At 46.4% G+C, this 17,318-nt stretch overlaps 1 protein-coding gene across 4 annotated transcripts in view; it reads left to right on the forward strand.

The window, feature by feature from the left end:
- The window catches only part of C4H6orf89 (chromosome 4 C6orf89 homolog), a 45,853-nt gene extending 31,169 nt beyond the window's left edge, over positions 1 to 14,684 (forward strand). For all 4 annotated transcript variants that reach the window (XM_032339764.1, XM_032339765.1, XM_032339763.1 and 1 more), the window contains 5 exons: positions 4,432 to 4,586; positions 4,727 to 4,866; positions 6,161 to 6,290; positions 9,100 to 9,223; positions 12,071 to 14,684. In XM_032339764.1, the coding sequence (XP_032195655.1) occupies positions 4,432 to 4,586; positions 4,727 to 4,866; positions 6,161 to 6,290; positions 9,100 to 9,223; positions 12,071 to 12,165 (644 nt within the window). In that variant the 3' untranslated portion in view covers positions 12,166 to 14,684. The remainder of the gene's footprint in view (positions 1 to 4,431; positions 4,587 to 4,726; positions 4,867 to 6,160; positions 6,291 to 9,099; positions 9,224 to 12,070) is intronic.
- The last annotated feature ends 2,634 nt before the right edge of the window (positions 14,685 to 17,318 follow it).

Raw genomic sequence — 17,318 nt, forward strand, 5'->3', positions numbered from 1 at the left:
CAGAAAATTAAACACAGAGTTACCAAATGACCTAGTCATTCCGCTCCTAGGTATGTACACAAAAGAATTGAAAACACATGTCCACACAAAAACTTGTACGCAAGTATTCATGGGAGTGTTTTCCGTAACAGCCCCAAAGTAGAACTGTCCAGCAACATATGAATGAATAAACAAAATGTAGTATATCCATGTAACAGAATATTACTTGGCAATAGAAGGGAAAGGACAACTGACACAGACTGTAGCATGAATGAACCTTGAAAACATTAGGCTAAATTAAAGAAGCCAGACACAAATGACCATATATTGCACAATTCCATTTATTTGAAATACCAGAACAGGCAAATCCAGGGAGACTAAAAGAATAGTGGTTGCTTAGGGCTGGCAGGAGAGGGGTTAGAATGGGAAAAGTGTCTGCTAATAGGTATAGGGTTTCTTGTTAGGGTGATGAAAATGTTTTAAAATTAGATAATGGCGATAGTTATTACAACTCTGTGAATATACAAAAGCTACTGAATTATAAAGTTTTTTTAAAAAGATCTATTGATTTGAGAGAGAGTGGGAGCGGGAGGGAGGGGTAGAGGGAGAGGGAGAATCTCAAGCACACTCCCTGCTGAGTGTGGAGCCCATCTCCAGACTCAGTCCCAGGACCCTGAGATCATTACCTGAGCCAAAATCAAGAGTCGGCGTCTTAACCTTGACTGAGCCACCCAGGTGTCCCTGAACTGTACACTTTAAATGAATGAATTTTATGGTCTAGTAATTATATCTCAGTAAAGCTGGTTTTTTGTTAGTGTTTTATCTACAAAAAGAAAGCAAAATAATGCCACTTCCCTCCAGTCCTGCCCCTCTTCATGCCCCACGTGGAGAGAGGCTTGCTTGAGCCGTCTGGTGACTCATGAGCGGTCAGGGGTGAGGGTCGTCAGGTCCACTATCTGCCCAGGGTCCATCACATAGGCTCTTACTGTACTCTGTAATGGTATCTGGGCCTGAGGGGGCCATCCTCTGTAGATCTGAAGCAGCGACCAAACTTTGTAAGTTATTTGTATTACCAAGGACGCCTCTGGCCCTGAAATTCTTTCCAGAGTTAATCTGGGGAGGGGATGGATTACTGCCTGTTGTTGTTCTCACACATTTACTCTTCTAGATGAACTTCGGAATGGTATTGTCACAGCCTCACACCACCCCACCCCATCTCACCCCACCCCACCCCACTTTCACCAGTAAGAACTCTGATGGGAGACTATCCAAGTTCTGATCTTTGGGTAGACTTGGCCTCTTTTTAATATTTAGTCTTCTATCCTTGATCATGGTATGATATGTTTATTTATTCAGGTCTTATTTTATGTCCTCCAGTCAAATACTACAGTTTATCTTTTTTGTGAAACTTACTGCTAGTTATGAATGAGGCCTTCTTCCATTTCAGTTTTGCAGTGAGAGGAAGAGGTAATTGATGTTCTTGTGTCTAGGTGTGTTTACCTTACATCCTGCCACTTTATTCAGTCCTCTTTGTAGTACTCTAGTCTCTCTTTTTCTTTCCCAATTTTTCCTTTCCAGGGTTTTCTTCCTCTACCTCTTTTTCAGGGCACCTCTACCTGGAAATCCCAGGAGTGTCTAAAGCTCCAAATAAAACTGAAATTCAGTAAGTCACAGCTAAAATGATCTCTCTGTGCCCTTAGGTTCAGAACTGCTCACTGTTAGCCCCTAGCCCTTAAAGCATGTTTGTATGCATTAAGAGAAGATGCCCCTTTCTCTGGGCACTTGACTCTTATCTACTGGAGAAATTGCCATAATTAACTGATTCAGTTGGAATAGGATTCATGCCTATAAGAAAATGTCATGGTGAATCTGCAGGTCTCCAGTGTCTCCTGCACCCGGGCCCCCTTAGGCAAGGCATGCTCGGGCAATCTCAGTGCACAGCATTCTTTAGATCTGTAGATTGTGCTGTCACTGCCTCAGTTTACCTCTCATTATATGTCACCTCTCGTCACAGTACAACCTCCGCCCCCCCCCCAAAAAAGGACAAAAACAAAGTACAATCCAATGTTCCTCTTTCCAGCCTCTCTCTTCTCAGACCCTCTAGTTACAGCCCAGAATAACCTTCCTAAAGCATTGGAAACCCTTACCCAAAGGCCTTTGCTGGTTCCTTGTTTTGGTCAGAGTCAGAAGTACTTCACTCCCTGGAGGCCCTCATCATAGCCATGCTACTTTTCCTTTCTGCCGCCTCCCGGTCTTTGGTCTTCCCTCCACACTCTGGTGCCTTGGTCACTGCTGTCGCCTGTCACTCTCTGCTTGCTCATCTGTAAAGGGAGAAGAGCAGCACTTCCTCAGTAATTTTATGGTAAAAAGTAAACGATAGAGCATGTGAACATGACCAGCATGGGGCCTAGCATTTAACATGTCGATGTCCTTTCTATTCCTTTCTTAGAACTCCCTCACAAGGACTTTGGAAAGTGAAATGCTATATAACATGTTATGATTACTTATGGCTCATTGTATGTCTGTTACCCAGAGTGCTTGTATTTGGGCAAGAATTCATCGTATTTGACCTATAATTAGGAACATTTGAAAATATTCCAGAAGAGGTGCACCTGGGTGGCTCAGTTGGCTAGGTGTCCGACTCTCGATTTCGGCTCAGGCCATGGTCTCAGGGTCATGAGATCAAGCCCCATATTGGAATCTGTGCTGGGAATGGAGCCTTCTCTCCCTCTCCCTCTGCCCGTGTCCCCCACTCATGATCTCTCTTTCTCTCTCTCTCTCTATCAAAATAAAAAAAGAAAGAAAGAAAATATCTCAGAAGACAAAAAGTCTAGGGGCACCTGGGTGGCTCAGTAGGTTAAAGCCTCTGCCCTCAGCTCGGATCATGATCCCAGCGTCCTGGGATCGAGCCCCGCATCAGGCTCTCTGCTCAGCAGGGAACCTGCTTCCCTTCCTTTCTCTCTGCCTGCCTCTCTGCCTACCTGTGATCTCTGTCTGTCAAATAAATAAATAAAATCTTTAAAAAAAAAAAAAGTCTAACTTTGTAGCCTCAGTGTGCCCCCTGAAACAGGTGCCATAGGAAGGTTCCTGGCTGTGCCTGGAGGCTCCTGGCAGGATAAGGATGCAGCAGAGTCCCTTAGCTGGCAGTCTGTCCACGACTGAGGCACATGAGGAGGGGAGGTGCCAGCCACCTCAAGGAAACACAGATTCTCTCTGCAAGAGATGGAGGGGGTTTGGAGGGCACCCGGGAAACAAGCTGAGAACAAATGCAGTCCTTCCCTGGTGGGGATTTCCTCCACCCCACTACTGTTGCCTTCAGAAAATAGGGAAAAAGCACTTGCTGTCGACTGCAGCAAATGTTTTGGTTCAGAGAATTGACTTCATTTCAGCCACATTTGGCTATTTGTCTTTTGTTCTAGACATTCTCCTGATTTGGTTTCCATTGGGTTTGAATCTGAAACCATCTGTGAAAATATTGGATCCAATATCATAAGCACATATCTCAGAGAACACAGATGAAACCCAGAGTGGAACAGAAAGCAAACAAGAAATAATGCAATAACATTAGAAACAGAATAGTGTCAGAGGGAAGGAACAGAAGGAAACTGAGAAGCGCTGCATAGAGAGAGGGAGCCAACCTTTCAGCAGAGGAACAGCCAGAGAAAGGGGTCTGAGCTGGGACAGAGTGTGTCTTTTTTTTTTTTTAAGATTTATTTGAGAAAGAACCTGAGGAGGGGTGCTGGGAGCAGGAGCAGAGTGAGAGAGACAGACTCCCCGCTGAGCACAGAGCCTGTCTCGGCCTGATCCCACAACCCCCAGATCATGATCTGAGCTGAAACCAAGAGTCTCACGCTTAACCAGCTGTGTATCCAGGTGCCCCACAGACAACTGTTTTAATGGGCACATACAATTTACTTTGTACCAGAGATGGGCTCATGAGAAGTCCTATTTCCTCTCCATCACTTCTCTCTGCCTTCTTTTCTTACTCTTCTTTCCCAGGGTCATCCTGACCTCCACTTGGAGAAGACATGCAGTGGGGCTCATCACTGATGGTGGGACCACCCTTCCTGCCTCCCCAAGTGCTATAGACTTTCAGACGTTTGGGTCACTGGTTAGAAAATGGGAGAGCTCTATCTCCAGCCCCACATCACTGAATATCTTCTCCAAATGGTTGATGTTGTTGATTTGACTTAGGAGATACATGTACATATTAAAAAATATTTTCCATGAAGTGTGGAAGAATATAGAGAGGAACATTCGTCTCCTGCCCACCCCTATCCCGTGCCCTCTATTCCCTCCCCAGAGGCTACTTATTCCATATGTACCTTTTCAGAGGTCACTCCTAGCTTTTAAATGATTACATCTTTGCTTTTTCCTTTTGTTGCTGAGGCTGAGGATTTACCTGCTGTGTTCTTTCTGTATCTGCCTTCTCCATATCCCTTCCTCGCTCAGATTTTGACCCTTGGTGGACAAACAGCTGTGAGCAGAATGAGTCGGACCCCGTCCCTGCCAACTGCACTGGCTGTGCCCAGAAATTACCCCTCAAGGTAATGCTCTTGGAAGATACCCCAAAGAAATTTGAGAGACTCCATCCTCTGATGATCAAGGTGAGCAAGAAGCCTCATTCTCCCACTGCTAGGCTATTTATTTAATGGCTAGCAAGCATCAAGCTCTGTGACATACCTGAGAAGGAATCCCATGTTTTGTTTTGTTTTTTTGTCCCACTTTTGTTTTCTGCCTTGCCAAGACCGGACAGCTCTTGTTGTCCAAGGAGCTTCAGCATCTTCTGTGCCAGTACCCTGAGGTCACGGAAGGTTTCAGCGAAGGGTTTTTCAACAAGTGGTGGCGCTGCTTTCCCGACCGGTGGTTCCCATTTCCTTATCCGTGGTGAGTGTGGGAAAGGGCACTTAGCCTGCATGCGGTAGGAAGGGGGCTGAGCAGATGTCCAAGCAGTACTGGCTACCCAGACCCTCCCTAGCCTCGTACTGGGTAAGCACTCTTCAAGTCAGATGAAAGCATCCTGATTTATTTCTGAAGTCATGTTTAGTGTTTTTGTTTATGCAGACTGCTTCCTGAGTGTTGAGGGCTAGAGAGAAAGCATGAAGAACAGAAGGCCAACTTCATTTCCTGGCACTCGTTTGTGCCGGGCTGTGTGCCTTAGTGCTTAGCGTCTGGTGTTCATTGGTGATGCTCATAATCGCTCTGGAAGTAGGCACTATCATGGTCATTTTTCAGATCAGAAGTGGGAATCAGGTTAAGAACCTTGCTTAAGGTCACCCAGCCAGGCTCAAAACCCAGATCTGTCTCCCACTTCCTGCCTTTGTCCTTCCTATAGAAGACACGGTCAGGGCACCTGGATGGTGCGTCAGTTAAGCGTCCAGCTCTTGATACCGGCTCAGGTCATGATCTCTGGGTCTTGAGACTGAGCCTCCCATCAGGCTCCGTGCTCATCAGGGAGTCTTCTTCTCTCCCTCTTCCCCTCCCCCTGCTCACACTCACGCTTCCTAAAAAAATAAAAAGTAAAATCTAAAAAAAAAAGAAAACATGGACCATTTCTTGGGGTGAGGGTTGCTCTCTAGAAAAAAAAAAAAAAAAAAAGGAAAGCCAGTTTCCATCTAGAACCATTCCAGAAGAGAATTAAAATGCCTTTTTTTTTTTTTTTTTTTTTTTTTTGGTCTTTTTGTTAGATAATTTCTCAGTGCTTTGGTCTTTTTTAAAAATTTGCCATTTATTTGCCTGTTGAATACTCTGGTTTAACCAGTCAGCTTCCCACTGCATGCCATACCACCTTAGAAGAAAGTTCGTGATTTTTGCCTCCTCCTCCTCCCTTCTGTTCTCCCGCCTGGCCTGCTGTTAGTTACTTCAATCTCTTTTCCAAGATAGAATGAATGGACTGTTTATTTTCTTCCTCTATATGTTGTTTTAGCTGGACTTCATAAACACCCCACCCACGTGTACAAATTGCGGCTGTGGAGTTACGTGTGTACCAGTGCATGTCACAATTAATTGATTTGGCATGACTCTTCTTCATGGACCTAATACTTAAGATATTGTCCTGATACTTTTCCCTGTTAACCCACCGCCCACAGTTTTCCCACCCTTGCTTAGCTCTCTGTTAGTCATGGAGATAGAGGCTGGCTTGCCCAGCTGAATTACTTTTGTCTCTTTCAAACTTTTACAGGAGAAGACCTCTAAATAGAGCACGCATTTTACGTGAGCTTTTTCCTGTTTTCACCTACCTGCCATTTCCAAAAGATGCCTCCTTAAAAAAGTGCTTCCTTCTTCAACCGGAACCTATTGTGGGTAGTAAGGTAGGACACTTTGAGAAGACTTGGGTATAGAGTTTTCCTCTTTTGGCACCTGGGCTGATGTCATAATCCCTTGCTTCCCTGCATGTCAACTCAGAAGGTGAATTGAAGGGACACCCACATAATCTAAAGTTCTCTCCATCTGTTGCTAGCAAGGAGACCTGCAGTGGCCCACCCTTCCACGAAGACGTGCTTACAGAAAGTCTCCTTACCTTGCAAATCTGTTTCCTGCCCTTGACACCTGAGGTCAATCTACTTTTCTACATTAGGAAATAAAATCCTGAAATTTAAAGGGACCCAAGCATGCAGTTAGTTTGACTTCCCTACCTCAAAGTAGACAGCAGCAAAGCTGTAAGCAGCTCAACTTACTCATTTTGTGGATGGGGCCACTGAGCCCCAGAGACGGTGATTTTCCCAAGGACACAGCAAGTTAATAGGAGGGCTCTACCCACCCACCCCCTATTCCCAGGTTAGCTTTCCCCAGAAATAAACAAATGAGAATCTTCAGGTAGAGAACCTGAAAAGCAAAAAGCTTAAGAAGTTTAGGGATGAAAGGGTTGCCAGATGTGCCCAAGGCAGGCAGACCAGTTTAGGTAGCAACACTTCTTACTTACTTACTTACTTCTTACAGTCCACGGCCAAGTACCCAGAGCCCACATTACCTCTCTGGGGCCATCTGTTTTGTGTTGTGTCTGTTTACTTTTCTCTGAATTGCTCTTTTGTTGAATCTCATTCCTGAGGAAGGTTTTTGAGTTTAGATTGGTTTGGAAGAATTAATAGGATGAAATTTCCCAAACTGTGACCCCTATCAACTCTGGCTTATGTTTTCAACCTCCCAGTACTATTGTTTGGCTCCAAATTTGCTGAATCGTGGTAAAGGAATTTCAAAGCCTATAAAAACAATCATTTTGTCTAGAAGTAAGAACTTCTGTCTGCCAGCATTAGGGTGGAGGTGCTGGGCTCTTGCCTCAGATTTTAAAGAAGATTATTCTGCTGTCCCCGGCTAGAACTCAGGGCCCTAGTATGATTTCATCTTCATAGTTATGATATAATTCTGGGCGAGAGCTTTTATCTTTATCTTGGTTTTCCCACTTGAATCTGAAGTTAATTTCACCAGTCTGCTTAACAAGAACACAGAGGATCCAGCCAGAAGGTAAATACTAAGTTACTCAGATGCCTATCAGAGTCATCGTGTGGTTCCCAAGCATGTTTTGGGAAGGGGAGTGGTCCAAAGAGGCAGAAATCCTGAGAGTCTGGTTTCTTAGAGCATCTGCTCCCCGCCCTGGCCCAGGCTTTCCTTTCTCTACAGCCTCGTTACTCCACCCTGTTGTCCACATCCCTGGGCCCTGCAGCCCGGTAAAGTCATATGTCTGTGGAGGCAGTCTTGGAATAGAAATTGGGCAGTGGAGATCCGATTGTAAGAGGCACTGGAGGAAAGAGGTGAGAGCCTGGCTTCCAGGCCCACTTCACCCAGTCTACAGTGTCAACTGGGGCCTGGCCCGCTCCATCCCGTTGTCTGTTTCTTCCCATCCTGAGGGTAGAGGCACATGGTCCTGCCCCCTCTCAGGCCTGTATGAAAAAGAGCTACATCTACTGGGTTTGGTGTCCTGGGATTTCTTCAAGACTTGCAGGTGTCTGGGCCTCTGCCAGTCAGTCATAAGCCACTTGTCCTCCTTAGTCCTCCTCCTGTCATGACTCTGGCAATTGAATGGCTCTGGTGTTGCCATGGAAACAGCATTCTGGCCAGGGCCTGTGGGCGCAACAGAGAGACCAGGGCTGGGGACAGGAGAAGATAGGGCCCAATCCAAAGCTCTGGAGGGCCCCAGTGCTGAAGAGAAAACCAGGATGTGGCCCAGAGAGTCAGACTTCAGATCCTTGTTTTCTGTGGGCACAGAAAGCCTTTTCCTGGAGGGGATAGGGAAAGGAGGCCCTAGGGGTTTTCTCTCACCATCTAGGTAGGAAGAAAAGCCTGAGCAAGACCAGCCTGACCTCTCCCTTTGTCTCTTCTCCTTGCCCACATCAACACCAGGGTTCACAGCCAGACCTGGCCCACATCCTGTTGGTGGCAGTAGTCTGCCCTCCCAAGTGAAACGCTCCTGTGGGGGCGTGGAGCCTGGCTGCCTTCTGAGGGTCTGAAATCTAAGGCCATTCTTACTGCCATTAGTTTTTCATCAGTAGTGTGATATATCTGCTCACCCAGGTCTTGCCCAAGAGTGTAAACTTGAACTTCTTGCTGCTCAGTTCTCCTCCAGACCCTGGCCGTAAGAAGTAATATTCCATGGAACATTGCACAAAGGAAAGGCAGGCCATCTCTTTCTCTGAAAAGTCTGGATCCAACCAGACCCTCAGAAGGTCGTGTACTTTGACCAGTATGTGTTGGCCTCACCTAGACTTATTAAATCATACATAGATGATTTGCCTTCTACCTGCTTTGGAGCTGTGGTGAGAAATAGCCGTGAATTATGAAGCTCATGCTAGATCTGCATTGCGGCTGGTGCTAAGGATGTCTCTTTAGCAGAACCCACAGAAGAGATCTCAGTACCAGGAGATAGGGACGCTGAGTCCCTGGTCTCAATACCAGGAGAAGCCAGGTTTAGGAGAAACTAGTTTGTTTTAACCCTTCGGACATAATTGTGAATGGTGTCATTGGTTCTCTTTTGCTTTTTGCCCAGGCTGCTAGAAAAGTCAGAGCCATATATATAAAAAAAAATATATATATATATATAATATTTGTATGTTAATCTCCTGTGCCACTGGTTTTTATTTTGTTTCCTTTTCCTTCTCCCATGTTTTTTTTTTTCCTTCTTTCCAGATGTATAGGATGCATGACCTGTTCATCGTTGGCAGCGGTGAGGCCATGTTGCAGCTCATTCCTCCTGCCCAGTGCCGAAGACACTGCCAGTCGGTAGCAATGCCCCTAGAGCCAGGGGATATTGGTAGGTGCCTCCGCCCCGGGTGGGACAAGGTCAGTCACAGGATCTTTGTAGTTCTTAACTCAAGAACTATCTTGAGAATTGACACAAAGTTTCAATTAGGTAGAGTCAAAAATAGCCTTCTTTTATGGACAGAGTCAATATTTATGCTTTAGGTGGAACACTAGGCTAAAGAAGAAATGTAGCACAGAGAAATGCCTTCTTGTATATACATTTAGAATGCATGATGTGTCTGTCGGTCTTAGAAGTTTCCAGTGAGAATGCATTATAGAAAATACTGAGAGCAATCCTTTATTTTTCAGATGAGGAGCTTGAGACCCCAGAAAGGAGAGGTGACCATCCCAGGTTCCCATCAGCTAAGCAAAGCATTGAGCTTTATGTGTCTTCTGCAACAGAGTCAGGCCAGGGGGAGGTACAATTCTAAATTCGAGGAAACCCTTTCTGTGCCTGTTTTGCTCATAAAACAACACAAGCAGTGTGCAAGGGCAACAGCCCCGTGGGGGTGTATTACCTTCCCTGTGGCTTCCACAGCCAGGGCCCCCCTTCACTGTCATGACTCACCCTTGGCTCCATGATTTCCCAACTGTGGCCTGTTCTGTGCATTATTTTCTAAAAATTTGTTCCAAGAAAACAGGTCTGAATCAACTGCTGTCCGTAGCAATCAGTTTGATGGTAGAGTTTTCTTGGCAGAAGCAAATACCAAGTGTCAAAATTGCCCTCTCTGTTCCTCCTGTCTCATGAAGCCTAGGGGAAGCTTAGCACCCATGACAGAGCCCAGGCTAGTTTTCCCAACTGATTCCTTTTCATTTTACCTCCACAGGAGACCCTGGTCCCTGCTTCCCCTCATTTGGAAGTGGGGTTTAGACTGCAAACTATGACAAGCTTTAATCCACGTTACATAACTTGTTTTAGTTTAGAAATGAAAATAACGCGCAAATTAAGCATTAACTGATAATGGAGCACAGCTGGCCTGGCCTTTGGGAATTACTGCAAAAAAGAGGATTTTTGTGTAGAAATTGTTCTGAAGCTATTTTCCTGTAGTGGAGGTGACCCTTCCGTGAGGCAGGACTATTGCACAAGTCTGTGTGGCATTTGGGGTTGAGTGTGTAGTGATGTTTGAAAAAGCTTCTGTCTTCTGTTCTACAGAAGTCTGACAGTTCAGACAACTACAGAAATATCTCAGTTATCCAAAGTTTAGGTTTCTGGAGCCCACAGACATCTAGAATGCCAATTATAGAATTAAGGGGAATAAATGGGGGACAGGTATTGACCAAAGAAGCTTTGAGCATCAAAGGCTGGTGGGAGTAGTGCAGAAAAGCCTCAGATCCAGAGCGTGATCAGCTGCTGTGCTCTGACTGGCTGATTTGCTGACCGGAAGGAAAGGAGGCCTATGGGTAGCAGTGTCCATGAAAGGCCAGCCACGGGACAGCAACTGGGGAAGGGATAGGGGCTTGACTAGAACCAAAGGAAGAGGGCAGGTCTGGGAGAAGAACGGGGTGGTGGGGGTTAAGGAGGTCAGCAGGCTTCTGAGCAGTGGAAGAAACAGAAGCCATGGCTGCAGCTGCCACAGTTAAGGACAAGAGGGCCTCCTGGGTGGCTCAGTCGGTTAAGCGTCTGCCTTCGCCTAGGTCATGATCCCAGGGTCCTAGGGTTGAGTCCTACATCAGGCTCCTTGCTCAGCAGAGAGTCTGCTTCTCCCTCTCCCTTTGCCCCTCCCCCTGCTTGTGTGCGTTCTCTCTCTCTCAATAAGTAAAGTCTTTATAAAAATACATAAATAAAGACAAGGACAGGAAAGCAGAACCTGACAGCAAAGGGGAATAATTCAGTGCTGCTTGTAGGATGGGGGCATCTCCAGCACCTTTGGGACCCTTAAGAATCGCACTGGTTTTCTGGTTTTCGACAAAATAAGTGTTGTCCTCTGAAGGCTGAGGGGAAGGGGACAGGGACACATGTCACCAGAAAACCTGTGCTGAGAAGCATTTTCAAGAATGATATAGGGGTCAGGCCTCAGAGGCTGACATTGGTGAGCCCGCACATGTGCTGTGATTGAGGAGTCACTGCCCATGGTGACCTTTCTTGAGTCACCAAGTAGAAGTTGAATTCTGTTCAGTGCTCTCAGTTTAAAGATAGGTAAGGTACATCATACTCTAGAGATTATTGAAGTATTCAAGTTTTTAAAGCTTTTAAATTTATAGCAGGTCACTGTTTCCTGAAGAGTTCTTCAGATCACTCATGACCTGGGGGTGGGAGCACGAGCCCCTTAGAAAGGCTCTTGGCAAATAGGGCTCTTGGGTCCTTTAATTTTGGGAACCGTCTGTCTTGTCATTACATAGTACACATTAGTGTACCAAAGGCTCCAGAAGCCTTGATGGAACCTAGGTTTCTCAGACTGACTTGACCATGGAACCCATTTCCCTTGGACTATCTTTCAGGCCGATGCTGTTTGCAGAACATGATTTAGGACATGCTGGTTTGAGCTAATCTGGAAGTTCTATCATGAGACAGTGTTAAAGATCACAGGAGGAGAATTGAACTGGGGGGGTCCTGCTCCCCCTCGGAATTCATCCTGTCTTCTTGCTGATAAAGATGACATGGGCCTGAGAATTGATGCCCAGCTCCAACCTCATCTGGAACATCCTGTCCTTTTAAACCTGTTGAACTGAGTCCTCGTTCCCCCAGCAGGTGGTGGCAAGGAGGCACTTTGGTTCACAGTGACTCCTGCCGGATGTCAGTTTGCACAGAGGCCCGAGCACTGGGGGTGTTACTCGAGGCAGACCTGCCTTGCTCCTGCCCACAGGTGTGCCTGGTCCCTGACATTTACCTGCTGTCCTATTGCTCTTTCTCTATAAGGTTATGCCGGTGCCACACACTGGAAGGTCTACGTGATAGCCAGAGGGGTCCAGCCTTTGGTCATCTGTGATGGAACCACCCTCTCAGAACTATAGGAAACAAGAACTGGACAGAGGAACAACTTCGAGAGCTGGAGATCAGATTGAAAGGGGAGAAATAAAAACGATGAAACCACTTTCCAAGGTCACTTAGTTACCTGCCCTGTGCATGCGTGTATGAGCCAGCCATATGCTGGAGGCCATGGCCAGAGCCTGGCCCTCCCGACTCTTCCAGTCTAGTTGCTTGGCCAAGACTTTGCCAGTACCTACCTGTGAGGGATTGGGCTCTTCTATCTTCCACACCTTTTGGAACCGCAGCCTTGAGGCTGCCCCTCAAGCAGGAAACAGGATTGGTGCCTTCCCTTACTTGCATGGCATGATCCCTTCTGCTGGCTCCCTGGCCACAGAGAGGGCTGCCCGCAGGTCCAGACTTCAAAGCCGTCCCTCACCAGGTGGTCCTGCTTGTCCTGTCTTCCTGGCCACACCACCCTGTACTTCTGTTGAAAGCCATGGCTGATTAAAGAAGTCATTGCAGTTTCCCCAGCAGCACAGAATCTAGAATCCATGAAACAGGATTAAGTAATCTCATTGCACTCAAGAAAAGCACCGCTTTCCTAGTGTCCATGACTCTTGGAGTTTCAGTGATGCCAGGTTGGAGTGTGATTATAATTGAAATGGTAATTCCTAAGGTAATACTTGCCTCCATTTGATCAAGTTCTTAGGCCGACCCCCACCCCCACCCCTTCTCACTTGGCTCGCAGAAGCTGGACTCCCCGTCCTCCCTCGCTGGCAGGTCTAGAGCCCTGGACTGTTGAGGCGGCACAGCTTCTGTCAGCTGGGTTGGTTTACCAAGTGTCTTCGGAGGGGATGAGTTAGAGTCCTGGCCTGGGGAGAGGGTGCCTCCCCGGGTTTGATCTTTTAGGGTCCAGCTTTCTGCAGGGGAGATGTTTTACAGATGTGTCAAGCTGATGTTGTAATATGGTTGGGGAAGGAACTCCAGACCCAACGTGTTTGCCAGCTGGGTGTGCAACTCTGGGATCCTCTGTCTTGAAATCATTTCTTTCTCCTGGGAAACAAGGTGAGGTATTTTTATCGTTTGTAAAAATATAAAGCTATGTTCTTTCAGTTGGGTGATTCCCTATGCTCATTGTTTTCTCCCAAGTGCTTTTAATATGTATTAATCAAATGGTATAAATAAGGGCATACTTTTCTTCCTCTTTTTTCCCCCCTTTATTCACTTCCTTTATTGATGCTGCTATTTTGATACCTGGCCTCTAGTCACGCTGTCGCCAAGCTGAAGAAAAAAGCCTGACTATGGCCCTTGGTTCTGAATCGCAGGAATCAGATGAGTACAGGGTTCATGGCAGAGTGGATCAGAGGCAGACAGTGGCGAGAGAAGTGGTGTGACTCCTTGCAGGATCCTTACTCTGCATCCTTGGAGGTGGCCTTGGACCTTATCCCTGGGCTCTCTGTTAGCACATCTCCTGAGTGGCGTTGGGGATCAACAAGGCACTGAAAGTCTTGTTTGTAGGCCTGTAAAGGACAAGAATGGTTCACAGAGCTCAGGGTGGAACTAATTGGCCTCTATGGACTTGAGTGAAATTAGGATAAATGGTACCTGAGGGAATTTTTCCTTAAACAAGTCTGTGCCTTGTGTGGGTTAATACAGGCAAAACAAAATTTTTTGTAGATACAAAAGTCATGCTGCTAAGCAGTTATGATTTAAGAGGTTTTATTTCAGAGGGATCATCTTGAGGCCAGCTTTGCGCAAGCTTTTAGGCCTTTGCAGTGTCCTTACCCCTGCTGCGCATGGAGAAGAATTATATGTAAACAAGTTCTTCAGAGTTTTCTTCGTTTGGGCCCTTTGGGTTAACAAACGAGAGGGTTTCCTAGAAGAAAAAGAAACTTTTGGTGACTGAGATTTCTGTTTTGTCTTTATGAATTATTACCCTGTGTTCCTTCTCCATTTCACTCCTGCCCTTCATACCTTCAATGTTCATAAAATATCCGCTTCAGCTCAAAACTTTGAAAACTGAGAAACCCTTGTATGTGTTGCTGTTCTGAGGTCTCTCCTGGAAAGTCCCCTAAGCCCCTGAGCTGTCTACAGTTCAACCAAAAAAATGGTGTAGCAACAAAGAAGCAGAGATTTTCGTGCATTTCCTACTCTAAACTTAAAATCTATCCTGTTCAGAGTTGAAGGTCAGTTTCTGTTAAGGGGGGAATTTTCTGAAGAGAGTTTTCCCCTCTTAATTACTGGATACGTAGAAGTAATTTGCCTTCTTCTCAAGGCAGTTCTGACAAGCAGAATACAGGAATGGCTTCCCTCAGGAATGGCCTAATTGGCAGCCCGAGGCCTTGTGTGAGGGTGCTGCTCACCTAGCTCTCGGCTTTTTGGGGAAGTGACGGAAGTCCCTCCATGTCATCCCGTGTGCAGAAGAGTCATCAAGATGAGGTGGAAGGGTGGGGGGCAAGTATACTTGTCCGATATTGGTAACACATTATACCTGTTCAGGCTTATAAAAAGAGGCAGAACTTACCCTCTCCCCACTCTCAATTTGTTTAGGGAAGGGAGGGAGTAAAATAATATGGTTTTGAGCATAGACTCTAGGGGCACCTGGCTAGCTCAGTCGGGGAAGCATGCCACTCTTGATCGTAGGTTATAAGTTCGAGACCCATGTTGGGTGAAGAGATTACTTAACAATAAAATCCTAAAAATTAACAAACAGAATCTTCGTATTTGGTGAGAAACAAAACAGTTTTAAGAAATGGGCAGGTTGGGCGCCTGGGTGGCTCAGTGGGTTAAGCCGCTGCCTTCGGCTCGGGTCATGATCTCGGGGTCCTGGGATCGAGTCCCGCATCGGGCTCTCTGCTCAGCGGGGAGCCTGCTTCCCTCTCTCACTCTCTGCCTGCCTCTCTGCCTACTTGTGATCTCTGTCTGTCAAATAAATAAATAAAATCTTAAAAAAAAAAAAAAAAAAGAAATGGGCAGGTTATGGGGCGCCTGGGTGGCTTAGTGGGTTGAGCCTCTGCCTTCTGCTCAGGTCATAGTCTCGGGGTCCTGGGATCGATCCCCACATTGAGCTCTCTGTTCAGCAGGGAGCCTGCTTCCCCCTCCCTCTCTGCTATTTGTGATCTCTCTCTATATATATCAAATAAATAAATAAAATCCTTTAAAAAAAAAAAGAAGTGGGCAGGTTTGGGCTCGTTTTCTAAGGATAAGAATAGTAATATTTGTCCAGTCCCTTCTAAGAGGGCCTCAGTCTCCGTGGTCTCCTTTAATCATTACTTAGTCCTGTCAAGTAGATGTTAAAGCTTCATTTTTCGGAAAACCTGGGCTTAGAACAGTTACCTGCTGGTCAGTAGGTAGTTGGTTTTGCAACTCAGTTTCGCTGCCTCAGCACAGCCTGGTGCCCAAGAACCAATCTGTGGGTATAATTGCCTGGGGCGTGTCCCCACTGGGTCAAGAGAACCTCGGGGTAGGGTCAGCAAGTCAGGAACTCTTCAGGGTTTGTTTTCAAAATTGTTTTAGAAAGGGAACAGAAGAGGATCTAACCAGATGACTTTTATAAAAATCCTTTCACTTTCTCCCTCCCCATTTGAAAACTTTAGAGTGAGCGTGGCTGGAACACAACTGTGTCCAGCCATTTTCCCATCACACATGTTTCCAGATGTGTGACCAGAAGAGGGACTTTGCCCAGTTCTAGTTGTGGCTCCCTTTAGAGTTTACCTCACTTGTTTTTCAGCTCTCCGTTTTCTCATCCCTTCTTCCCAAACCCAGCATAGGCCTCTGTGTAGGAGCAGTTCGTTTTTTAAAAAACTGTCAGTCTCCTTCGCTGCCGCTGATGGCCTCACTCATTTTAATATAGTCTGGGATGAGAGTTTGTTCCTTAACCAGTGGCTTCCATAATGAACATTCAAAAGCCCAAAGCAAATGTTCATTTTTCACCTAATCCTTGCCTGCAGGAGGGGGCCAAGTTGTAGGGGAAAGAGCCAGAGCTCTCTGGTTGCATGAAGAGAAGTGATCATGACTTTTTGAGAATCAGTTCTTAATCAGAAGGGTCTTTTAGGCTTTTGAGCTCTCCTAGTGATGGAGGAGAAACTCTCCTGAGTTCACAAGTTCACACTCAATAGCTTTAAGTGGTAACCCATCCCTGACTAAAACTTGTCAAAGGAAAGCAATGCAGAATGTGCTTTAGATGGCATTTCCCCCCTTTTTTAAATTTTAAATTTGGGTTAACATACAGTGCAGTATTGGTTTAAGTGGCATTTTAGATTGGGATTCTCTCTGTGTTTGGAGCTACGCATGTTGTACACAGCGCTGACAGGTGTTGGGACCAGGAGGCCAGGAAGGGGCCAGTGCTTATGGGGATGACCCTGTAGCGAATGAAAAATGGGAGGCTCTGGATATAATGCTGTGTCACCATCAGCATGCGTCTCCCCGGCCTCCCCATCCCCAGTCTCCCGATATCTTCCCGAAGAAGCAGCTTCTTCCACAAAAGCATATCCAAGAAGATGGACAGGTGCTCCCCTGTTGTGCACCACACCCAAGTCGGCCCACCCTTGGACACAGTATGGTTTTATGCACTGGCCTTGGTGAGAAACTATCCAGCCAGCTTGTCTCTCGTCCAGGTCCCTTAGTGTCTGGTTTCCCTGCCCTGCATAATTTAAGCATTAGAGCTAAGTACATCTGTCATTCTCCTCTCTCCAGAGACTGGGAAATGTCCAGAGCTTTTCAGAAGAGTGGAGAGAAGAAATATTATGTAACTCCTAGAGTAGGCCGGGAACCGTCCAGACATGGTAGGACTGGGACTGAGCTGGAGACCACTCCCCCTCCACTTTGTGTGTCTTTTAGTTGGCGTGGATCCAAGCGTGAGCTCCAGCTGCAGACACCTGAGCAGAGAAGGGAAACCAGACTAGAGTCAGACAGAAACTGGGGAGTCAGGCCATCAGGGTGTGCCAAACTTTATTTACATTTCCTCACAACAGCCCTATGGGATAGGGGAGGTCACCCTGTGAAGCCACCTTTACTCAAAGATCAGCTGTGTCCCAGCCTCCAAACTCTAGCCCTTCAGGACACTTTTGGCCCTTTCAGGATCAAGCTCTTGCCCACAAGAATTCATGACAGGCTCAGACAGACACAAGGCATTCCCAAGCCCCTAGTCTCATCATGACTGGCAACTTTGCCCCCAAACTACTTCTCATAGTGTCCC

The sequence above is a fragment of the Mustela erminea genome, chromosome 4 (genome assembly GCF_009829155.1).
Source record: "Mustela erminea isolate mMusErm1 chromosome 4, mMusErm1.Pri, whole genome shotgun sequence".
Classification (NCBI taxonomy): Eukaryota; Metazoa; Chordata; class Mammalia; order Carnivora; family Mustelidae; genus Mustela; species Mustela erminea.